General features: G+C 39.6%; 2 protein-coding genes across 5 annotated transcripts in view; both read right to left on the reverse strand.

The window, feature by feature from the left end:
- The window catches only part of crfb4 (cytokine receptor family member b4), a 50,216-nt gene extending 25,459 nt beyond the window's left edge, over window positions 1–24,757 (reverse strand). The window contains exons 1-3 of one of the 4 annotated variants that reach the window (XM_082176249.1): window positions 23,818–24,208; window positions 20,005–20,159; window positions 8,791–8,932 (exon numbers count right to left, since the gene is read on the reverse strand). In XM_082176249.1, coding sequence (XP_082032375.1) covers window positions 8,791–8,932; window positions 20,005–20,159; window positions 23,818–24,061 — 541 coding nt within the window. In that variant the 5' untranslated portion in view covers window positions 24,062–24,208. Of the gene's footprint in view, window positions 1–8,790; window positions 8,933–20,004; window positions 20,160–23,817; window positions 24,263–24,331; window positions 24,427–24,512 lie in introns of those variants that run through there. The other 3 variants (XM_082176251.1, XM_082176250.1, XM_082176248.1) reach the window with 3 other exon arrangements.
- Window positions 1–25,947, reverse strand: part of LOC309502539 (uncharacterized protein) — a 187,265-nt gene that overhangs the window by 4,439 nt on the left and 156,879 nt on the right. The gene's annotated exons all lie outside the window — the stretch shown is intronic.

Raw genomic sequence — 25,947 nt, forward strand, 5'->3', positions numbered from 1 at the left:
AACAATAGTTTATTAATTATATTAATGGCTCTTCTCATTCAGCACTGCGGGAAATACATCAATTCCAGTTTCTAATTTGGCCTTAGAAAACCAGTAAAATCGACATGTTTTCCATATTAATTTGTGAATATTTTAAATGTTTAATAAAGGGGCAAAAAGTCATAAATAAAGCACAGCAGTTGTGTGTAGCCAGTTCAAATTAAAATGTTGGTGTTCAACTTGTTTTAAGAAGACAACAACCGTTCATTTTTTGCGTTTTTCAATTAGGGGTTAAAAAAGGAAAAACAAATAGACACAAAAGTTGCCTACATGGATCATTTGGACAGAACACGAGACAGAATTATTTATTAAATTCATAAAAGAAACAATAATTAGCCTATAGGAATACTGGATTCTAAATCTCAAAGAAATGCCACAATCGGAGCAGAAATGAGGGCGAAACACCCAGAAACTCCTTATATGTGTCGTTCGGGGGTCTTTCCCTGCCATTAATGCTTGGATAACACGCCACGTCTCCTTCCATTAATAATAATAATAATGTCTAATGCGGTGGCTGTGATATTATAACCAACGTCCGTTGCCGTGATTTTTGGAATGACTTATCGCGAGAGAAAAAAAGACGTTTTAGTCGCATAACATCGGTTAATGGAAACGCCGTCATTTCGCAATAGTTTTTTATCGATATTTAGATAATAGCGCAAAACATTTGCGCAAATCTGTAATGGAAACGCGGCTATTGATGAATAATTCCTGTCCTGTCTTTAATAAACTGCAGGTATGTCATATTGCAACAAAATTATTTTTCACTATACGATCATATGTCATTGTAATGCTAGATTGAAACATACTTTTATATATTTTCAAAGTGTCAAATAATATATATACATATATATTGAACATTTATTATATCTATTTATCTGATTGAATGTGTGTCTAAGATGTGTCGTATGGAATTTGTGATGCATGTTGTGAAAAGAAAAACGAACGAAAAGAGACATTGTAAAAAAAAGTTTTATTAGTAAATGTTGTTTAGAACAGCTTTGGATTTGAGCGAGACAGAGACCACAGAACTGAGAATGAGAGTGTGTTATTGATGAATAATTCCTGTCCTGTCTTTAATAAACTGCAGACGTGATCCCCCGAAGAGCCTGGTGTCGGTGGTTTATTTGTGGTGCTGGGTGAGATCCGCTACAAGACCTTGGTGAGGGGTATAACTGCCGTGATCTGTGTAACTATAAGTGGGGCGGCCTACGAACTCCTGTGTGAGTCTTGAAGATGACTTCTTCCTGATGAAACTGCAAAATATCTTCAGTAAAACTTTTCTTCAATTTATTATAATTCTGACCCCAGGTCTTCATTCATCATATCTGGTTCTGAGCCTGACTGTAAATCCCCTTACACTGATGTTTTCGACCATCAATATACTACATTAATATTCATGTCATGCAACCTTGTCAACATCAACTCAGTTTCTTCAGCACCCCCAGAATACAATGCCTTCTTTACAGTGTTGTGGCAATTTTTCATTAAACAATCATCAACTGCGTAAGAGACACTCTGAAATCAAACTGATCATTAAAAAAGTATTTTATTCTTGCAAGAGGCCCAGTTGCCACACAGAAGTCATTAGTACAGTCTGTGGAACAAGTGCGACAAGGAGGGAGGGGTAGATCACTCTACTTATACTGTTATTCTCTCAAGGTCTCTTCACCCATAAATGGATAAGAACCTAGCTCAATGCTCTCATTTAGGGCTGAGCTTTAGGTTTAGCTCTCCTAGTCCCCAAATTGGATCCCCTCTGACCTTAGGGGTCAAGGGTCCCTTCCAAAACCATGTCTCCCCCTCACTACTCGTCCCACAGCAGTTCACATCAATCATTATATTGTAGAATCAGCAGGACACAGCAGCACACCTAAGAATTAACCCTGTGTATAAGAGAAAATCAAAAATTCCCATTACAGTCCTCCCTTTTTATCATTCATTGATAACTGATCAATCAGAACACACCATACTAATACTACAACTCTGATCACTCTTCTTAAACTTGCAGGAACAGAAAAAGATTAAAATGAAATAAGCTTAGGCTGTTTTTTCAGGGATAGACCCTTAATTTTACAGCAAGCAGATAAAGGTTTATTCTGAAACCGGGCTAGACGAACGAGATCTGTCATTGCATCCCCAACACTATAGGTCGGACCCTCAGTCATTACAGTATAAACAAGAAAAAGTTGGATTAATATTTAGTAGGAAAACAAAACATGCTATAAAAACACAGATAAAGTAGATATTAAAACTCCTCATATTCAAACCCTGCCCTTGTATGCCATCTCGTAACACGGATGGCTACTGCTTTTAACCCTCTTTACACATTATCATCGTCCTTAGAAAGAAAGAATTTAGAAAGTAAGAAAATAAGAAATTGAAAAACACCCCCCAATTTACCACATTACTGTAGCTTCCGCTACTTCCACCGTCTGCCTAATTTTGTTCATCCTTGGGATAGGCTGTCATTTTCGCCAATTAAACAGACGTATCCCCTCATGAATAACAGAATTATCAGAATAACACATACAATCATAACTCCTATACATTCAGCCTTTTCCATTAATCCACGCCCATCCACATATTTCCTAACCATTTTTTGTTAACTTTTAATTCAATCGGGCAATGGTTTTACTTAGTAAGCTCTATTTAATACCCTATTTAATAAAATCTAACCATAAGAGTCATTATTGAATAGATTTTCTACTTTTCCTGAAAACATTTGCACCAATCAAATCATTAGATCCATATCAATACTAAGCCCTAGTTTGATTTAATCAAATAAAATCATCAAAATCGTCACAAAACAAATTATTCTGCTAAACTTAAACCATTAGTCGGTCCACATCCTCCTCCAGGTGTGTTGATCATCTCGTTAGCCCCATGGACATTCCGTCTTCACCAATATGACACTTTGCGTGCCGTTGCAATGGGCTTTCCCTCGCTGGCAAGGGAGGCACGTTACTAGCACGTCCTTGATCCCTCACTGCCCTCCGCGTCGGCGCGTGGGGTTGCTGAGGTTGGTTGGTGTAGTCTAAGGTGAGAGGCGTGGACCCAGGTGTCACCCTCTCCAACCACTTTCTGATCATTACAAGATTTTCCCTTAGATCCTGACCGCACCTCCACTGGAATGAACCATTTCCTGCCTGCTGTCACCTCTTAATGCAGACCCTAGCTATTTTGTTATTGACCGCTTGTCTAGCCGGTCGTCCCTTTTGGTGTGACCTGTTGAATCAACCGCCTGAAACATATTGTCACCAGATAATTTTGCTCACTGAATAGCACTCAGGGTCCTTGTTTTACCTGAAAAACACTCAACCCACTTTGCTCATGTCAACAAAACAATATTTCTACATTTGGAACAGAATCAGTTCTGTTCGACACAATCCATCCTGACATTCTGCAAAGGAAAATTTTAAGTTTATGCGCTTGCGCAGGTGTGGCACTGTTACTTTCTGCCACACTAATAACCCAGGCCAGGATAGTTAGCCAAATTCATCCATAGCCATTATGGGCACATTCTGCCCTGTATCAAAAGTCTGCATGCTCTGTAAAGAAAAACAAATGTCGAGGTTATTGTCAGATAGTAAAGTACGTAGTTTCTTTTGTCTGCGGTGCTGCCGCGGCCTTCGCTGCCGCATCTGCCCTGGCGTTCCCTGTTGAAACAGTCCCTGTTATTAGCACACACATACAATACTTTTGTTAGGGAGAAGAATGACTTCTTGCAGGGTTTTTTCCCCAGTTATCTTTCTCTGCCTCTGAAACAAAACATTACATTCTTCACTCCAAGCCACAATCTCATCTTCTTATGGAAGTATTTGAAGGACAGCGGCCCTCAGTTTCACCGCATATCCTGCCTTTCAGGCCTGTTGTTTGGTCTCTTAAGTCAGTCATCAACAAACATTTTCCAATGTCAAAGTCATCAATTGTTTCTATCAGGTCAGGTCGTGGTGTACAGACTTGGTCAGTATCAGTCAAACAACATTCTCCTTCTTTGTTCAGTTCACAATATTCATAAATGTGAAGGGCTCTCTGGATAAGTTTATATTGCCTTCGCCAATGTGTCACTTTTGTTGTTGCCATCAAATCTGTACCATTTTCTCAACTCATAATGGATGACAATCTGCAACTTCACAATTCAGATTTACATAAATACTTGAACTGATCCAGAAAGTAATTCGAATCAACACCATAAATGTCAAAAATAATTACTGCCAGACAGAGCTTGATGACTAATCACCTTAAAGATTGCCCCGTGTTCTGTATTGTCTTTTCATCAGATTTTTGGCTTCTTTAAAATTTGTCATTTGCCTTAACGGAATAGCTCCCCTAAACAAACACATACCAAACATGAATTAACACTCATAAAACATACAATGCTGTCACCGCCAAACAAACACACACGCATACCTGACTATGAACCGCTCATATTTTCATATTCACATCTTTTTCTAAAAAGATTAACGTTTATAATAAGATTTTAAACTTCTCATTTTCCTGTAGCTTTTATCTAATTTTACATGGTCTCTTTACCAGTTTCAAAGCACGTCTGCTCATTATTCATTTTCTCTTAGAAAAGTCAGCTGGGTTGTTCTTGTTCATTATCATTATTTTGCTTCAGCTTGCTTTATCAGGCCGATAACAGAAAGACAGACAGAGTACCCTTCCTCCACTCAGCAGTCTCTCTCACTATAAACAAATAATCTTTTCAACAGCCCCCTAAGACTGTAACTAAATAAATCATAGTCTAGAACCTTTAATAGTTCACAAATTTTAAAATACAAATGTTTAACTCAAATTAGTACCATTACAACAATCTAAAATACATTATGCTATGAGCATTTCTAAGGTTATCTTTAGTTTAAATACTCAATTCACCTAACCTTTGTTATCCAGAAATTTCTCTTAACTCATCACAAGCTGTCTTCATCTTTAGCCACCAACATGTCTAATGACCTTCAGGAGTTAAAACTATCTTACAGACATATTATTTCAATATCAACTTCTATAATATTTCCCCTTGCCCATAAGGCAACCAGCATCATGTTCCTGACATAAATTAAGTTTTGTTACTGTCTCCACAACAAATAATGACAATCACCTCACAGTCTCAGCTGGCTCTTGAAAGCCCATTCCCATTAGCTCTTAATCTATAATTTTCTTCTCTTCAGGGTGTTGTCCCCTGGCATTGTTGCAGACACTTGTCATAATGAAAAACAAGCCATACAATAAATGCGGTTTTCTGGTGAGTGGTATATAGAGGAACTCACATTTTCTGGGTCAGGCGTGCCGTAACTCCTCACAGCCCATCCGTCCTCTCAGTGATCTGCTGATGCTGCTGGCCTCACAGTCACCTGCTCAACTCTAATACCTTTCTCACATAAAAACACCTCCCCATTATGGAGATGCCCAGTGTTTGTGGCGTGACTTCCCCTGTCTTAGGTTGACCTTTGGCCAAAAGATCTTACCCGTCTTTGGGGTAAGCACTTCGTACACACTTGGTTACCGCTCTTTCCCATCACAAAATCAGTTTTCCCCAACAGACTCAGTTGGAGCTTAGGAAAGGCACATTCAAGAGTCACCAGAGCACTCTGGACTACCTAATAGTGTTAACACAGGGAGACAGGTTAATAACAGCCGTATTTAATCACAAAAATCTGTTAAACATCTTCAGATCAGCAAAATCGCAATACTGAGCTTATACTCAGTGAATTTAGATCAACCGTCCATTCAGTGTACATCTACGTCTGTAGCCGGAGCCATCGGCCCTGTATCATGGTGGAGGCTAATATCAGACAAAGAAGTGGTCCAAAAAAGAAACTAGTCAAAACGTAACCTTCTATCATTTAAGGTCATTATTATTTCTAAAAACTTCTTTAAAGTCATTCAGTTTTACTTTTAAAACATTTACAAATTTCCCTTTGAATGTATGAAATCTGAACTGCCTTGTAGCATGATTTCTTTTAACATCCATGTCTATGGTTTTCAACTAAAACACTGTGCCTTACTATATTATCTTATTATCATTTATGACACAGGCTCAGATAACAGCTTTTAGCTGACATTGAATGAGAGAGAGACCCTGAAGCATTTAGGACTGGTACACTGCATTCTCATAAACTTCTAAAATCAAACTTTATCTACCATCTTTTAACTCTAGCCCAGCGTAAGGCATCTTTGCCAAAAATGACATGCATTTTCAAATAAACATAATTTTATATTTGTCTTTTGCCCACATCAGGGAATTTAGACATTACAAATTTCCACTCAGATCGTGTCTCTGTCGCACTGGCCGTTTCAGCCACAGCACACACCAGATTCAGATAAGCAAACTGTTTCAGCCAATCACAAGCTTATCTTCTTAATGCAAAACATCAGCTCCTAGTTCTTTCATGGTCAACACTATTCCATCCACGTTCAAAACACTTAACAATCTGTTTGTTTAATCAGATACCTTTCTACACATTTTACATTTAGCAACTCATATTTTGTCATTATCTGTAATTTTACATAAACCTGTATTCATTAATTCACTTATATGAACTTTTTTTTTTTAGATTATTATAGATCTTTCCTTCAAAAGGATTCCCTTAAGACTTCAAATTTTTTTTACCTTGTTTTTATCTCTTGTTCTTTAGATGAAAACTTTGATATCGTCATTTAAACACTGATCTACTTTCAAACCCACATTAATACCAGAAATTTCTGTTACTTTCACATTTTCTCACCTTCTGAGTGGCCATTTACAATTACTGGCTAAATAGCCCTGCTGACCATAATTAAAACACTCTCTTTGCCTATAGTTTGATCATTGAGCTTTCAAACGGCTCCAAATTACTGCACACCCTTGAAGCAGTGTGTCCCGATCAGGAATGTAAACAGATCCACTGATAAGCAGTTCTCTGTATTCTTTTACAGTCCACCAGTGGCGGATTCAATCGCAATAGCCAAATCATAATCTTCATTATTATTGGCCGCTTTAATTTCGTAAGTTGCAAAGAAAATCACTCAACATATTCTAAGGGGTTTTCACTAAACATTTTCTTTTTTAACTTCACATTTCTTTGAAGTCAAAGCTTCAGAGCACAGCTGCTTACAGCGTTTGCTCTCTCCTGTCTCACTGTTTTTTTCAGGACTCTTAAAAACATCATTATTTTCTCAGTAAAATATAATTGTTCCCCACTCTGCTTAATAAAACTTTTGTTCACTCCTCATCTTTATGTCACTTAATTTGACTTAACAGGCGTTCATAAATAGTTCCATAAATTCTATCAGAAATTTTATTTTCATAACATACATTTGACTATATTTCTTCTCATCTTTCCCTACATGCTAGTTCCTTCTGCATCCTTACATTCTTCACTCTCAGATGCCCTAAGCACAGATTTTTCACACATTTCTTGCTTTTTCTGCATTCTGCGTTCTCTCTTAATCGCTTCCTCAATCCAACATTCCACTGTTGTCTCACAGTTCTTACACACATGTTTGGCACACGCACAACAACCCTGTGGTTTGTTATCGTGTCGCTCAATTGACTCTTTTACCACCTTTAACCTTGTGGTACTCAGTGTTCCCTCTTTCGGAAAATCATGATACCGTATTAATTTCCCTATGTCTTTTATGCCCTTTGACCCATAATTTTTCTTCATCGCACGGTACACCGGTGTGAAAATTCTTTTCAAAATAAATTCTTAAAAACAAAAATACTTTTCAAATCCCCAAAAGTAAATGAATTTACTGTCTCTTACCAGAGATTTTTCTGTCGCCACTCGGGTTCTTTTGTGAGTTCCCTCTAGAAGTCCTCCAGGGCCTGAAGCGGCTGGTTCTCCTTCTCTCAATTTCTACGAGGTGAGACTGAAGCCTGTTGCGTCAGGGCGATCTCTTCCACCGTCCGCTGCCAGGTCCCGGAGCCCTCAAGGAAAACTCATCCCAATAATCTGACACCAAAATTGTTGTGGCAATTTTTCATTAAACAATCATCAACTGCGTAAGAGACACTCTGAAATCAAACTGATCATTAAAAAAGTATTTTATTCTTGCAAGAGGCCCAGTTGCCACACAGAAGTCATTAGTACAGTCTGTGGAACAAGTGCGACAAGGAGGGAGGGGTAGATCACTCTACTTATACTGTTATTCTCTCAAGGTCTCTTCACCCATAAATGGATAAGAACCTAGCTCAATGCTCTCATTTAGGGCTGAGCTTTAGGTTTAGCTCTCCTAGTCCCCAAATTGGATCCCCTCTGACCTTAGGGGTCAAGGGTCCCTTCCAAAACCATGTCTCCCCCTCACTACTCGTCCCACAGCAGTTCACATCAATCATTATATTGTAGAATCAGCAGGACACAGCAGCACACCTAAGAATTAACCCTGTGTATAAGAGAAAATCAAAAATTCCCATTACAACAGCGGTTTATGAATCTGCACATGAAAACGTCATTTGTGTTTGTCACAAGCACACTTCAATCAGAGCGGAAACAGATGCCATTGAAGTGTTTACATGCCTGTTTATTGATTAAAATCTGCATAAACGCCACATATTGTACTATGATTATGAGCTTAATTGCGTCTATTTGAGCTAAGTATTGTGTTAACATGAGGTAATGTTTGCAATATTGCCTAAATTTTATTATAATCTCGTTATGAGGGTGCATGTAAATGTAGTCTTTGAGAGAACATCACAATAACACAATCAGTAAATGTGTAAAGCACAACTGAAGAACACAAACAGGTATATGGGTGAAAGCTTACTGCTGGCCGAGTTGGTTACACAGGTCATGTTGCTGAACTGGCTTGTTTTTTTATTGTACAAAACCGCCACTTCGACGCAGTAGTTCACCAAAGGCTCCAGATTTGGTAACATAACTCTGTTCTGCTCTCTTATTAGTTCTTCCTGTTGAGAATAAAAAACAAAGACACATTGAGCATGAAATAGATATCTTATCCTTGTTAGTTTGCTTTTAAAGGGGAAATGTGTGTTCAAATTTGGAGGTTCTGTATTTGGTATTGAATTTATAGGGTAAAAGAAAATTCCAAGGACCCCCTCAAAGTTATTGTGGGTGGGATAATGAACACAATATGCTTGTTTTATTGGTGCAAACTGTCCCCATATGTAAATGTGCACTTTTCAATAATACAGCACAATTGTCTAATTGACCTTAATGTAAAAACAAAATGTTTACAAACACTATAAACATGTATTTTAGTTTCCCCCAGCCAAGAACAAATCCTTTGAATTCAACGGTATTCAGAACAAAACCAGACATAAAAAAAAATAAGTGGACTTCCGGGTGTGCACATGGAGTAGTAGGTCGCATTGAAACCTCTCTCCCACTTTAACCTCGAAAATCCCGTTTGAACTCGCTATACTGTTTGTTATTTTTAACAAAATAATATATGAGAGGGAGAAGAAGCACACTAGGTCACAATAGATCGATAAAAATGCCCAAAGCTCAGGATAAAAGTGCCTCAGCCGCAAAAGCTAATACCCAACCGGACCAAGCTAGCAATATCACGGCGAGCCCCGGGATAAGCATGGACACTGCTGGGGTACTTAAGGCAATAGAGGACTTAAAATCTGATCTAAAAGGAGACAATACAAAGCTCAAACAGGATATTGGCCAACTGGGACAAGAAATTAACAGTAAACTGGATAATATCACAACCGACGTACAAGGCCTATCACAGCGGATGGACGAGGCGGAGGCCCGCGTGAACCAGGTGGAGGGCTGGGGAGAGGAGGCGACTGAGGCGCTGTGCACCTGCCTCGAACAGCAGAGGAAACTTCAAATCAAAGTGCTAGACTTAGAGTCACGATCCAGAAGAAACAACATACGTGTCTTTGGGGTGCCAGAAGGACAAGAGGGGGTCTCTGTAACACAGTTTATTGAGAAGTTTTTGCAGAGCCAGCTACAACTACCGGAGGATTTTAACTTTAAAGCCCATGTTGCAGGTTAACCACCACTGTCGATTAATGGGTACATAAATCACTCAAGATATGTATATCATTTTTAAAATGTCTCAAAAATGGTCTTAAAGACCATTTTTTTTACGTTTTTGGTATTAACGTTTTTTTTACGCAATTCGGTGATGATGTCACGTTGGGGAGAAGTGGAGGAAAGGTAGCCTCAGCCTGTATTAGAACTATGGAGAATGAGTGGAGAGTTGGTGAAGTGTCCTGGTGAGTTGCTATCATTTAGCAACGCAGCAATGAGCACTGGAGCTAGTCTACGAGCAGCAATGCACAATAACGACACACATATATATATATATTTTTTTTTACTGTCATTGAATAGCACCGAGTGAAAAATCAACGTTTTCTTTATATAGTGGCAGTGATCATGAAGTTAGTTCAGATAAGTACCGGTAACCTTTGTCATAGTATCGTAGTACTGGTAAACTTTGTCTTTGTCATCTAGAAATAGAAGGCATCATGCTAGCTACAGTATATAGGCGTTTCTAAGCGTTTATCTCTTCCTCCGGTGAAAATGTTGTTGCAAACGTAGCCGCCGCGTGTCTGTCGCTGTGTTTGGCAGGTGCTTGTGTGGGCGGTGCCGTCCCATGGAAACTGCGTTGGAAAGCTTGTGCTGTAGGGAAGTGAGTGCGTTTTGGTCGCTGGTCGAGGAGCTCACCCCGCGACCAGATGTCAATCTACCTACTATATATTTCTATCTATTTATCTATCTAGCTGCTAGCTATCTATGCTAACGTTAACTTATGCTATCTGGCTGTCTGCCTATCTCTCTCTATTCTAGCCTATCTATCTATATCTATCTATCTGTCTGTCTATCTATATATGAAGAGTTTGGTTCCAAAACGCGATAAATCCATTTAGATTAATTTGAGTAAAAATGTGTTTTCTTTACCAAGAATGTGGCAAGATGAAAACCACTATTTTCTGTTTCAAACTTTCACATAGCATCTTTAGGTTATAATAAAAAAAAAAAAAATCAAATCCAGATTTTGATTTCAAAGATTTATTATAAAAACTGATCATTTTTCCCCCAAAATGCAATAAATTTATGACACTTTTTTTTCAAAATGCAATTAATCCATTGAATCAATATAAAAGTTATTTTTCATATTGAAACTGTTGAAAATACACAACAAAATAAGTTGATCCACATATGACAGCCTCTGAACTCGGTCAATATCTTATTACAGGCACTGGACTAAAAATACATACAGTCAGCCATCGCTAGGAAATACCTCCTGATCTTTTTTGACGGCGATCATCTGTAAAATGGCTTGGTCCTGCTCGGTTTTCGTTGACTTTGAGTAAAACAATTGAAAGTTTTTCAAAAGATCCCCAGGGGTTAACGTGTCAGCGTGACTGAAGTTTGATGCTGTCGTCTCGTGTGAGAACAAACAACAGCCGGCATTTTTCCTCCTCCCGCGTGCCTCGTCTTCTTAATCTCCTCACGTAAATGATTAGAATTTGATGGCTTACGTTTCTTCCCTACCGCAGAAACCACCACAGGTTCATCAATGCCGTCAAAATTATACACATTTTTGTTTGATTGTTGATCAAAAAGTACAAAGTAGATCGTAAAAACTAAGATGCCGGGTGTATTCAGAGCGCCGCCGTTACTGTTTACTAGGGATGAGCGAGTACAGCTGTATCTGTATCTGTATCTGTTAACCATATGAATTATCTGTATCTGTACTCGGGCTGGGCGGGGCCTAACCCGGAAGTGGGCGGGATTTAACCCGGAAGTGGGTCGGGTTGTCTTGAAAAGGGCGAGGCTTTAACCAGTATGTTATTTTAAGCATGCAATTGATATGGGTTGATCAGAAATTGTTATATTTATTGCTGACTAGAAAACTATTTACATGACAGCATCAGCATTGAGCTTCAGAACAATGGTTTTGATCACCATAACAAACGAACTACAGAACAAGTTTTGCAACAATGAATACAACATATGCGGTTGCAATTATGAAGTAAAATGTAATGAACAAGAGTTTTCATCTCAACTAGGGCTGGGTGATATGGACCAAAAGTCCTATCCCGATATATTTAGGCTGAATTGCGATACACGATATATATATATCCTGATATTTTTTATTTTTCATGTTTTATTTTTTTCAAAATTTGTTAACACACACACAAGTACTGTCCCCCTTTACTTAACATAAATTGTAAGAATATGACTAATAGTAAACTAAAGACTAGTACTAATAAACATTAGGCCTATGCTAAAGGTATTAAATAGCAGTCCCAAACTAGTTTTTGTTAATACAATGTTGGTATGAGCCACTACAGTCATTTAAAAATATATAAAAAATTACACAAAGAAAAATAGTGGCATTTTGGGGTTAATATGGAAACGACAGTTACCATGGTGAATACACAATACTAACAAGAACTGTTAATGAAACATGGAAACTGCTCCTGGTGAAAAGAATGAAAATCATACCTGCATTACTTTTATTTCGTGTAATTTACAACGTAATGGCGTTGCATGCTCGTAGTTTCTTTTGTACTTTATATACAGTGAGGCGATACACAGCGCGCGCGCCGCCGCATTTGCGCATGCAATTGAGTGTGCGCTACGACTACAGTATAACAGCTGACAGGACAAGAAAGTCCGTTTTTCTGAGGTGAAAGACTTTATTTCATGTTATAACATAACATGCTCTAAACACGCACGCAAAGTGGAATAGGAGGAGCGGGGGCGCGGGGAGCAGTGCAGAGAGCACCGGGTCAGCAGCTGCTTGGAGCAAGGATCACAGCGCAAATTTGAATTATATCGATATATGCGATATGGTCTAATTCCATATCGCATTAAAAAAAAAAAAAAAAAAAAATATATATATATATATATATATATATATATATATATATATATATATATTCTTTATATCGATATATCGCCCAGCCCTAATCTCAACATAACTTTCTTTTTTTTTTTAAATCCGAGCACAGATATTGACTCGTATTACTCGTATAATACTCGTACTCGACAAAAGTGCTTAATCCGTACCGGATACTCGTTTCAGCCGAGTATCCGGCTCAACTCTACTGTTTACAATGCGTGGAATGATGCGCTGTGATTGGTTGAGCGGATTTATCGCATTCTGCATAGAAAGGAGACTGGCTTGTCGCGGTTTGGAAAGAAAGGGAGAAAACATGAGAGAATAACACGGCGGATATCGCATTTTACGTAAAATTTAAAATGGACTTTTCAATACCGACCCTATACAATACTGATTTTTGCGGGAACTAAATTTTTAAAAAAATGGCGTTTATCGCGTTTTGGAACCAAACTCTTCATATCTAGTCTATCTATCTATCTATATATATCTATGTATTTATCTATTTATCTATAATCTGCGCTATCTGAATACTCTCGTCTACCACTCGTCTCTAGTCGCTCTCAATGCGGGCTTTGGTAAATTCTCTCCCCAACGTGACGTAATGCAATGCATTGTGGGGGAAAGGAGAATCGTTGCAAACCGCTGTAAGAGTACCTACTTTTTCGTATTATATTCCGTTTTGTGATACCCAACAACATAAAATACAATGGATAACAGTTTAAATGTTTATTACCAACAACCAAACTGCACAAATTCGTTGAAAAATTTACCCTGCAACACGGCCTTTAAAATACAACGCACACATCGGGCTCTTGCAAGTAAACCCCCACCTGGAGCATCACCGAGGGCTGTAATTGTCAATTTTCTGGAGTTTTCTACGAAAGAAATGATCTTGAGGGAAGTGTGGAAAAAAGGCAAGATACAGGTGGGCACCGCATTTATACATTTTGACCATGATTACGCACCCGAGATTGTTAAGAGGCGCAGAGAATACAACGCCATTAAAAAAGCACTCAAGGACAAAGGCATACGTTTCCAAACGCCGTTTACTAACATGAGGATCCACTGGGAGATTGGCGTGCGCACATACTCCAGCGCTCGGGAAGCCTATAAGGAGCTGAAGAGACGCGGATTTCAAGTGGAGGAGCCGGTTACAGCCGACGGAGGGAACAGCGCAGAGTCTCGTCTTCGGGAGCTATTGGGCTGGCAGCCGGCGAACAGCAGCGGGCCCGTCGTGGCGCTCAGAGCGAAGGCCAAGTTGCAAGAATTCCAGAGGGAACAATCTGATTAAAAAGGAGCAGGGCATCACGCTACAACCCGATGTTTTTCAGGCCACTGCTTGATTATCTAGAGGTCACACTTTATCGTCTACGTTGGACTAATAAGATGGACGTGTTTTTACATCCAGACACATCTACTGTCTTTTTCGGGCCCTCTCGTCCAGAGTGACTTAACCCTCCACCTGCCAACAGGGTTACAGGAGAGGAGGAAGAATCCTCTTTTCGTTTGGAAGTCAGTTAATTAAGGTTCATTTTTGTTATTGTTCAATGTGTGTTCTTAGGGGTTGCTAAATTATGTAACTGCTTTTGCTATTATAACAGTGTCATATGATTTAAAAATTGCTTCTTTGAATGTAAATGGCTTGAGTAGTCCAGTGAAAAGAAAAAGGGTTCTAGCTAAATTGAGAAAAGATGGGATTAGGGTTGGGTATTGTTTGGGTTTTATCCGATACCAGTACCTACTCTGTATTTTTCGAACGGTTCCGGTGTTAAACGGTTCTTAAACCGGTACTTAAGAAAACGAAACCGCACACACTTTATCAAAAAATAAATAAAAAATACTTGTGTGCGTTTTCTGAAAAAGATTTTCTGATTTCTGATAAAATAAAAAATTGTGCTGATGTAGCCGAAAACACTTAAGTTAAGATTAAAATTTTGTCTTCTCATATTATATATATTTATAATTATTACATATTATATATTATAGACTTTTACAAAACAGAGAAGTATCTGACACTGAGCAGAAATATTTAACACACCTATAGCCTCATATAAATATACTTGATATACTTCATACTTGATATGCAAGATTTGCAGTTGGCATTAAAATACTAGACTTACCCGAAGAGGAACACTGCAGCTGAACTAGAACTTTAGTCAAGAGTGTCAGAGGTTTTGGGTTCTAATCCGCATTCGTAGGTTTTTTTTATCTTTTTTTTTTTGTTTTGTTTTTTTAAACCGATTATGCTCATCAGTGGTTGTATATCAAGCAGGGACACTTTGTGTGCATTATATGTTGTGATTTCACCAGAACGAATAGATGAGGCGCCGTCTAGGGCCTAAATCGAACTTCATTCACGGATACTAAGCATATATTGCTTGCATATATACTAAGTAGTCACACATAGGCTACATGTATACTGCTGAATGCTCCAGCTATATGAAATGCACAACGTCACATCTAAAGTCGCTCACGCACACACACACACACACACACACACACACGCGCGGAACTCTCCGCGCACATACTCATCTGAGACGCGAGCACACACACACACACACACACACACACACACACTCTCCGCGCACATACTCATCTGAGACGCGAGCACACACACACACACACACACAAACTCGCGCACATACTCATCTGAGACGTGAGCACACACACACACGCACACAAACTCGCGCACATACTCATCTGAGACGCGAGCACGCACACACACGCACACAAACTCGCGCACATACTCATCTGAGACGCGAGCACGCACACACAAACTCTCCGCGCACATACTCATATAGACGGCGAGCCACAAGAGAAAACACTGTATCCGCGCCACTGATCGCAGCGGCAACGAGCACTTTGATCACTTGATTTAAAAAACACAGTTCAGCGCTAGATCGTCTCTTATTTAACAAACAAACTAAATGAATGCTCTGCTGGTTAACTGGAGATGTTTTATTATTGGATCATTCGTGCCGTGAGATGTTTTATAGGGGGCGGTGAAAAAAGTCAGGCACTGAAATCAGGCACCGAAAGTTGCGTTCTTATTCGGTCTCGATACTACCGTTTATGTCGGAACCGGTTCCCTATTGGAACCGGGTTTCGGTGCCCAACCCTAGATGGGATACAAGTAGCTTTTCTACAGGAGACGCATATGTCTAAGCAAGAACATGATAAATTTAAAACATTAGGGTACTCAAATACATTTCATAGCTGGTGTAAAAATAGTAGGAAAAGGGGGGTGGCTACTCTGATTTCCAACTCTCTAAACTTTGAATTAATTTCGGAAAAGGTTGATAAAGAAGGCAGATTTTAAAAGGGCGAATTGATAATGTTGTGGTCACGTTTGCTAACATTTATGTCCCACCGGAAAGTGACAGGACATTTTTTAAACTGCTTTTTGATACAATAATCTCAGTAAGTGAGGGGATTCTAGTTTGTGCTGGTGATTGGAATACAATCCTAAATTATACCATGGATACAACCAGCTCCAAAAAACTGGTAGATCAAAAGATCTTAATATTTTAATTAGAGAGACGGGTATGTTCGATGTCTGGAGGGATTTTCACATTAAAGAGAGAGATTTTACCCATTATTCTCTAACACATAAAGTCCACTCCAGGATTGACTTCTTTTTGATGAACACCATTGACAGGTTTAGGGTGAAGGAATGCAAAATTGGAACATCTGATATACAGTATCTGACCACAATATTGTTTATTTGTCTATTCACTTATCTAATCAACCAAAAACAACACTATGGTGCTTAAATATAAGCATTCTTAACAAGGAAACCACAATTAATGACATTAAGAAGGAAATAGCAGAATGTGTAGAGGATAATAAAAATGGTCAGGTAAATCCTGTTCTGGTTTGGGATACAGTTAAAGCAGTAATGAGAGGTAGACTCATTTCAAGAACTGCCTATTTGAAGAAGATAAAACGATTAAAATATGACGAGTTGGAAAAGACACTTAAGAGTCTGAGCTAAAACAACAAGAAAGTACTAATGATCAAGAATTGACCGAACAAATAACAGTTATTAAAAATAATATAAATGATATGTTACACGAAGAGATAGAGAAAAATTTACGATTTTCAAAACAGACTTTTTACGAATCTGGTCCAAAAGCCACAAGAATTCTAGCAAGGCGCCTCCGAAAGCAGCAATTGAAACACTCGATTACCAAAATTAGAGACCCTTTAACTGATAGTTTGACTCATGATATTAATCAAATTCATAAAATCTTTGAAAACTATAATCAAACACTATACACATCCTCAAAACCAGTGAATGAAAGTGTTTTTACACAGTATTTGGCAGGATTAGACCTGCCTTCCCTAGGATCAATACAAAATGACGCTTTAACTGCCCCTATCACTCGAAAAGAAGTGGACGCAGCTATTGGAAATCTGAAAACTAATAAATGCCCAGGTAGCGATGGGTTTTCTAATGAGTGGTACAAGATTTTCAAGGAGGAGCTGGCTCCCGTTCTGCTGGAGTCTTTTAATTGGACCCTGAGTAGAGCAGAGATACCGCCATCATGGAGAGAGGCTGTAATATCTGTCCTCCCTAAGGAAGGAAAAAATATAGAATATTGTGAGTCATATAGCCCGATCTCAATACTGAATGTTGATTACAAACTCTTTACTTCTATAATCTCTAAGAGAATGGAGCATTATTTTATAGATTTGATTCATGAGGATCAAACAGGATTCATTAAAGGCCGTCAAACTCATGACAACATAAGACGAACATTTGCATGTCATAGACCAAGCCAAGAAACAACAACTGAGTTCGGCTTTAGTCAGCCTCGACGCGGAGAAAGCCTTTGACCGGGTCAGCTGGCCCTTTTTATACAAGGTGCTCGAGCGTCTTGGCTTTAATAATCAATTTATTAGGTGTATCCAGTCACTGTATGATAGTCCGAGGGCCAGGGTAAAAATGAATGGCCACCTAACTGATAGCTTTCAGCTGTGTAGAGGTACTCGACAAGGCTGTTGCCTCAGTCCAGCGCTCTTCGCATTATACATAGAGCCCTTGGCACAGGCTATTAGGCAAAATGAAGAGCTTAGAGGCATTACTATTGCAAACACTGAACATATAATTGGACTTTTTGCGGACGATATTATCACCTACCTCCAAAATCCAGATGTAAGCCTCCCTAAACTTATGAGAACTCTGACAGAGTTTGGTCAGCTGTCTGGTTATCACCTAAACATTACCAAAACGCAAGTCCTGACCATAAACTACTCCCCCAGTAAATCCATACGACATAATTATAAACTCAAATGGGAAGCTAAAAAGTTAAAGTATCTAGGTATGTTTATCTCCCAAGATCTAGATGATTTATTCAGTTTGAATTTCGAGAAAGTTATTGACTCAATACAAAAAGACATGAAGCGCTGGGCAATGCTGATACTAGACTTCAATGCTAGATTGGAAATAGTGAAAATGAATCTGCTTCCCAGATTTTTGTATCTTTTCATGTCATTGCCTATCAGGATTGCTGACTCACATTTTAACGCTTGGGACCGGCTAATATCACGATTTATTTGGTCAGGGGCTAGACCAAGAATAAAATTTAGGACACTTCAGATTGATAAAGATCATGGTGGTTTAGCCCTTCCAAATCTGAAGGAATATTATTACGCATCTCAAATGAGATATATGGTTTACTGGTGTTCCCCAGAAATCGAGGCTCGATGGAGACTGATTGAACTAACCCAGGGACAGAGCCAACCTCAAACCCGTCTAGGAGGTAAAGTTATCACAAACAAAGATGGGAATCGTATAGTTGAAGATACGCTATTAATTTGGAAAGAGGTTGTAAATAAGTACAAATTGGCTAATGATATTAAACTTTTGATTTGGCCCTCCTGCAACCCGACTTTTCGACTAGGTGAAATAGACTCTTCATTCTTGAGTTGGAAAGATCATGGCCTCATGGCCCTGTGTCAGTTTGTAGACGGCAACACCTTTAAGACATTCGAACAACTCAAGAGACAATACAAACTAGAGAACAGAGATCTATTCAAATATTTTCAAGTGAGACATTTCTATAACAGTGAAATAAGAAATGGTATTTCTCCTGAAGGCAGTGACATTGTTAAAGTTTTTGTTAATGCTTATAAGTTCCTGCCAAGTAAAACTGTCTCTAAATTGTATAAAGCACTGCAGAAACAAAATGGAAATAATACCTTGTATATTAAGTCAAAATGGGAAAAAGAGCTGTGTGTGGAAGTGTCAGAGGGTGATTGGCTTTCGATGTGCGTGACACAACAGACGTCTACTAGTTCTAAAAGGTGGAGGGAATTTGGGTGGAAGAGTCTGGTCAGATTTTTCATTACACCTCATATTATTAATAACCAAAGGGGTGAACAACAGCAATGCTGGCGACAGTGTGGGCATTGGAACGCCAATCACTCTCATATATTTTGGACGTGCCCAAAGTTAGAACAATTCTGGGACAGTATCTTTTTAATTACTGGGAGGATAATGGGTTATGTCATCCCTAAAGATCCTAAGATTTTCTTGTTAAGTCTACTACCTGATGAGGTGGTCCAAAAAGACGACATTTATCTTTTTAAAATTCTAATGATTGCATGTAAAAAGGCTATCACTCGGTCTTGGTTAAAGATTGACCCACCTCGGTCTGAACAATGGAAAGAAATAGTGGAGGAGATACACTCAATGGAGAAGATGACATACTTTCTACGTATCAAAGGACACATTTATAATAAGTGCTGGACAAAATGGTTTGCATATAAGGAAGCGGAACAATTTTAATACTTTATTTTGTATTATACTATTTATAGTGCCCCTTGTTCTTTGTTTCTGTATGTTGTGTTGTAAATAAGAAAAATGCCAAATAAAGAGTATAAAAAAAAAATAAAAAAATAAGTAGCCTATAAAATAAACTAATTATAATGGCATTCATTACAAACATTTATTTTAAAGCCTAAACTAATTTGTGTTGAGCTCCTCTCTCATTTGGCAGAAGAATCCCAGAAGGATTTGTACTTCACTCGTTTCCCAATATCATGTAAAACAGCATACTTTACATGCGCAGAAATGTGTTTGATCTGTTGTACAGTATGTAGCCTGACCAGCACAAAAACTTTAGAAACCATTGCATTCACCTTTTTAGCCTCTCCTTTTTTCCAAAAACGGATGAGGTATGAAACCTGTGTAAAGATATCCCTCAAGTTTCTTCTTCTCATTGGAGGATCAGTGATGTCAACTTCGGTATGTCCGTTTCTTCTGCTCAGTTCAACACGAGGAGCGCTGATCTCAGCTGCACAGACAGGGCAATGCTTTATTATACACGTGTAACAATAAAATATATTAAATAAAACAGTTAAAGTGAGACAGAAAATATGATTGCACTGATTGAAAATCAAATGCACTGTTTGATATACAGTGCATTCAGAAAAAGTCAGCTTTTTGTTGCAGTCTTTTGCCATTCCTCATTCAGTAACCCATAATGACAAAGCAAATGACAGATGTGTGATGATTTTGTAAAAAAAAAAACACACACAAAAAAAACACAGCACCATTGAAAAAGTGAAATGTCGCATTTATATAAGTATCCAGACCCTTAATATTTACCTAAAGCACCACTGGTAGCAATAACAGTCTCCAGTAAACCCATGTCTAAATCATCCATGTAGTAAAATATTCAAACAAACTCTTTAGGGACCGTTCGATATTTATGGAATGGACCACCGGAGGAAAATAGGGGAGGGTCATGTCTTTTTAGTCTAGGGGAAGGGTCACCCAACTTTTGTTTTCTTGAAAACAGCAAAATTTCAAAGTGGCTTGTTTGGTGGAGATTTTTCCATGTAGCTCTCTCAGTCTCGGCAGGGTCTGACTCAACAAAAATCGCACCATCCCCCACCCCCATGATGCACCACACCTGACCCTACCCCCACAATCACAGGTAGGCTTATTGTGAACAATGAGCTATTTAAATTCTTGTGAATGTGCAGAGATTCACAGAATGGATCACAACCAGCTGAGGACAAAAATACAGACCTCTAGCTGGAAGCACAAAAACCACAGAGTTTTACTCCAGACGCTGTCGGGTGGGGAAACATTAAAGAAAATAGATTTTTTTTATAGATAATAAAATTGACGATCCAAAATTACGAGGAGTCCAGAGAGTGTTGGAGGAGTTGCTGGTACCCTATGAAGACAAGCCATGTGGTGTATTATTGGATATGGATTTTGCCTTCAAACTGTTTGCGTCATTTTTCGAGAGACAAACATTCGAAAAAGAATGGTTGTGGGACTGCATACTGAATCCCGAATATGGGATACCAGTTTTAATATATAGTCGAAAAGGCAAGCAGTGGATTATATTGGATGACGGGTCGGCGTCAATGGAGAACATTTTCCTGCAGCTTGTAAAAGACGAGGACGAAAAAAAATATGAAAAATAAGACATTGAGAACTTCAATACTGAAACAGTACAGTTTGGTTTTGTGCTACTATGCATGTGTTTTGTTGAGATTTCTGGTGTAACGTTGCAACAGGAGCGCAGTATCACAGAACAGAAGAGTACGCCTAGTCCACAGAGCCTAGCCTACTGTACATAGTAAAAAACATTTTAAGAGCCAGAGCTGCGGCTGATTCTGTGTTTACGTCGTACTCATCCAGGTTTGGTCAAAGTGAGCGAGATTGGAAGGGGACTGACAGGCTGTGCCCCCAAAGGAATTTTAATATTTTTATGTTTTCACTTTCATTTGTCGATTTCATGACACCAACTTCCAGAAACGTCTGTAGGGATGACAGGTACAGCCTCAGTTTTCTGATATATGATCATGAGCAATGGGGGTTTTGGTTGTAAAAAAAACAATGGCTATCTGAACATCTTTGCCAAGCGCAAACCAGTACAGAAGTAATCAATAAATTATCGGGGAGGGTCATGCCTTTTTTCACAATCATTTTGGAGGGTCATAGAAAAATATATTGCTGGTGAAGGGAGGGTCAAGTCTATTTTGACTATAGATCTCAAAACTCCTCCGGTAGCCCCTTAAATAAAAAAACCAACAGTCCCTTATTAAAAAAATAAATAAAAATCAGTGGATTACATAAAAAGAAATGACAAGACATTTTGGACTACATGTGTTGATCATGTGACTTTAGTATGTGTACTTTTGCCAGAGTCACTTCCTGTGGTTTTGAGGATGGAAAAATCTTGTCTTTTCTTTTTATGTAGTCCAGTGATTTTTAATAAAGTAGTTAGTTTGTACAGGCTCAGGTGTTTTTGGGTATGATGCCGTAATATCTGTGGATTTTCTGCCACTCTTCTCCTCAGATCCTCTCAAGCTCTGTCAGGTTGGATGGGGACTGAAGTTGGAGAGCCGTTTTCAGGTTTCTCCAGAAATGTTCGACTGGGTTCAAGTCCGGGATCTGGCTTGGCCACTCGAGGACATTCACAGAGTCGTTCCTAAGCCACTCGTCTGTGAGCATAAATCCTAGATAGGTGGAGTGATGCAGGGACGTTTGTCCTTCTGCAAGTTAGTTTCTCCCAACTCTACACATGATCTCTGGAGATTTTTTGTCGCCTCTCTTACCAAAGACCTTCTCCCTCAATTGCTCAGTTTCTCTAGATAGGAAGAGTTTGAATCGTTCCCAGCTTATGAAGGCCCCTGTGCTCTCGGGAACCTTTAATACAGCAGAAATATTTTGTCGACACAATCGTGTCTCTGAGCTCTGCAGGCATTTTCTTCTGACGTAGGGATTTGCAATCTTCGCAAAATTTCACATCACGATCCCATAATAAACAATCGCGATCTGAATCGCGATATTCCCAATTTGAGGTGTACTATTGAGAATATCCAGACTGGATCAAGCCGATGGACTTATCTATTTGCACACAAAAAAAAATAAAAAAAAGTAACTATTTATGTTTACAAAAATAATTTTGTAAAGGAAAATACAGTTCAGTGCAACATGTGCAGCACAAGTCTGTCATATAGGCTTCATAACATTATAATGAGAACTCGACTGTAAAAGAATATTGTGAATTCTTGTTGGCCCGTGTTTCAGCACGACGAGTGCGGATTCAAGCCTTCATGACAAGTGCAGTAAAGTTTGCAGGAGCATTCGCAGCATATTGTGCCATTGTTGTAATATTATGTTTAGATTAAGATTAAAGCTTACAAGAGGATTCAAGAGCAGAGAGTGATTTTCTTTGTCTTTTGTTCTTTGATTGACATGACAGTGATACTAGCCTAATAAACCTGCTGTGGTCTAAGAGTTTATGCACGGACCCAATATGCTGTTGCACAATATGCGCTATCTTTCTCAACTATTTATGTTCCAAAACTGACTGTGTTTACCTGAATACTCACCAAGACGGTCATTTTGACATAACTTTGTATGTATTTAAGTGCAGTAAGCCGGCCATTTTGGTACTTGCGACTCACAAGCTCTTTGACAGGCGGCTTTATGTGCGCTCCACATATATATCGATAAGTGGTGCGTACAAAACCTGCAGGAATTAGTAAAATGATGTGCAATACAAGCACTATTTAACTGAGGCGGGTGTGTGTCATCGCCTGTCAGCTGAAGTTATCGCCTGTGCCGCTGGAAACAAAACGGACCGGCTCTGGAAAATGTGAGACTTTTTCAAACATTTGCAAAATTATCAAAAATTTTGTTTTGACTCTGTCATTAGGGAGTATAAAGTGTAGACTGATATGAGAAAAACATTTTTTTTTTTAAACCATTTTGGCATAAGGCTGCAACAATAAAATGTGAAAAACCGAAGGGTTCTGGATACTTCTTAGTACGTGTGACACTAGAGGGATAGAAGTCGTTGATGTTCAATGTAGCTCAAGGTCCTCTAGAAACGTCTACTAGAGTGGACCAGACAAGCTCCAGTGGGATGACTGACAAATATGCCTACTGCCAACAGAGTAAATATCAGAAATGAAATGACTCACTTATTTTATCCACTGCAAACTCTCCAGTCTCCACCCAATCAGACGTCTCTCCATGTAGTTCTGTCCGAAGGCGAAGTTGGTAAAGTCCAAAAGTGGTAACATCTTTAGAGAAATCACAGCTTAGTGATGAGCTGCGGACACATACTGGCTCATAATCTCTCCACGCTCTACACATACAGGGAGAAAATGAAACAATAACATTACAGAAATGCATGACCAGACTTTCATCAACCCAGAAAAGCATATTTCTACTGGTAACACTTTATTTTACAGTGTCTTTGTTACATATGTTACATAGTAATAACAGTAAATTATGCATAATTACATGCAAATAGCCCTCAACCAAATCCTAATCGTACCCTAATCCTCTAGTAAGTACATGTTGTTAATGCTTCTAAACCCTCCAGTACATCATTGTAAGTGCATTAATATACACAAGTTTGCTCTTTGTGTTTTATTATACAGATTTTCCTCTTTTTTTCAGAGACAAGAGCAGGCCACCGATGTTTTTAACCAGGAATATTCTAATAGTATGAAGCCATTTAATTATATTTGTAAAATGTCACACATATTATTTTAACAGTAAAAGGTAAAATGAGTGCATCGTAATTGTCACGGTTCATGAATTCACTGTTTTCTTCATGTCTCGTGTATTTGTTGTTCTGTGTGTGTGGGCGTGTGTGAGTGGGCGTTACCGCTCGTTACAGCTGATCAGCGCGCCAGCTGATCTCATTCCCCGCACCAGCTGCTGCCAATTCCTTCACCTATAAATTCCCATCGCACTCTCCTCTCTTTGTCAGATCGTTGTTTGGTGTCTTCAGTGTGTGTTCCTCGTCTGCAGTCCTGTTTCCGGTTTCGAGTTCCTGTTCAGTGTCTTCCTGGTTTCCGTCTCGTCTGGATGTTTCACCTGCACTGGATCACCGTCACCACTCTGCACCAGCACGCTGACCATCTTGTCCCTGCGCCACCAGCCCACCCAAGAACCCATACAAACTTGTGTCTTTGACCCATCAATAAAGAGTATTTTTACTTGCATCTTTGCTTCCGCCTTGTGTATTATGACAGAACGATCTGACCAAGAAATGGAAGCAGCAAGTGGATCCGTTTCTCCTCTGGAAGAGTTCATCAGGTCCAGCATTTCACGGATGGATACCCAGGAGAGGAATATGAACGAGTCGGGTCGGGCTATTCAAGCTCTTGTGGCGCAGGTGTCCGAGCTCACCCAGCAATTACGACATCTGCGAGTTCCCACTGCGCCACCCACACCGCCTGCTCCCCCAGTACCACCAGAGTGCGCCTCCCAGTCGGAGCCCCGCCTACCGGTTCCCGAGTCATTCGACGGTGAGCCAAACTATTGCAGAGCATTCCTAACACCCTGTTCAATGCACTTCTCTCTGCAGCCCAAGACCTTCGCTAAGGAAGAGAGCAAGGTGGCATTCGTGCCTACGCTACTGACTGGGAGGGCAGCGCTATGGGGGACAGCGGTGTGGGAGAACCAAGATCCATGCTGTGCCTCGTTCCAGACACTCTCCGCCGAGATGAAGAGAGTATTTGACCGTGCGGTCGCGGGAAGAGAAGCGGCACAGATTCTTGCGGATCTCAAGCAAGGCGAAAGATCTGTATCTGACTACTCTATCGAGTTCCGGACCTTGGCGGCAGAGTGTCAGTGGAACGAGGAGGCGCAGTGGGATATGTTCCTGCATGGGCTGGCTGACCGCGTCCAGAGAGAGATTTACGCTCTGGACTTACCCACCAAACTCAATGAGTTGATCGAACTGGCGCTTCGAGTGGATTCCCGACTCTCTCGAGTCGAACGTCGGATGTTACCCGCTCGCTGAGACTTTGAGAGCCAGCGGCGGGGACGCGGTCAGCCCCGTCTACGATCACGAGCCCATGCAGGTCGGGCGAGCTCGGCTTTCCCGGGAGGAGAAGGAGTGGCGGAGATCCCAGGGCCTTTGCCTTTACTGTGGCGCAGCGGGACATTTCGCATACAACTGCCCGGTAAAAGGGCAAGCCCGGCAGTAAATCTGAGGCTACTGTCGGGTGGGATCTCCGCTGAAAAGACCTCATCAACATCTACGCTCCTTCCGGTAAGACTAAGATGGTCAGCCCACACTCACGACTGTCGAG

The sequence above is a fragment of the Leuciscus leuciscus genome (genome assembly GCF_965113295.1).
Source record: "Leuciscus leuciscus genome assembly, chromosome: 7".
Taxonomy (NCBI): domain Eukaryota; kingdom Metazoa; phylum Chordata; class Actinopteri; order Cypriniformes; family Leuciscidae; genus Leuciscus; species Leuciscus leuciscus.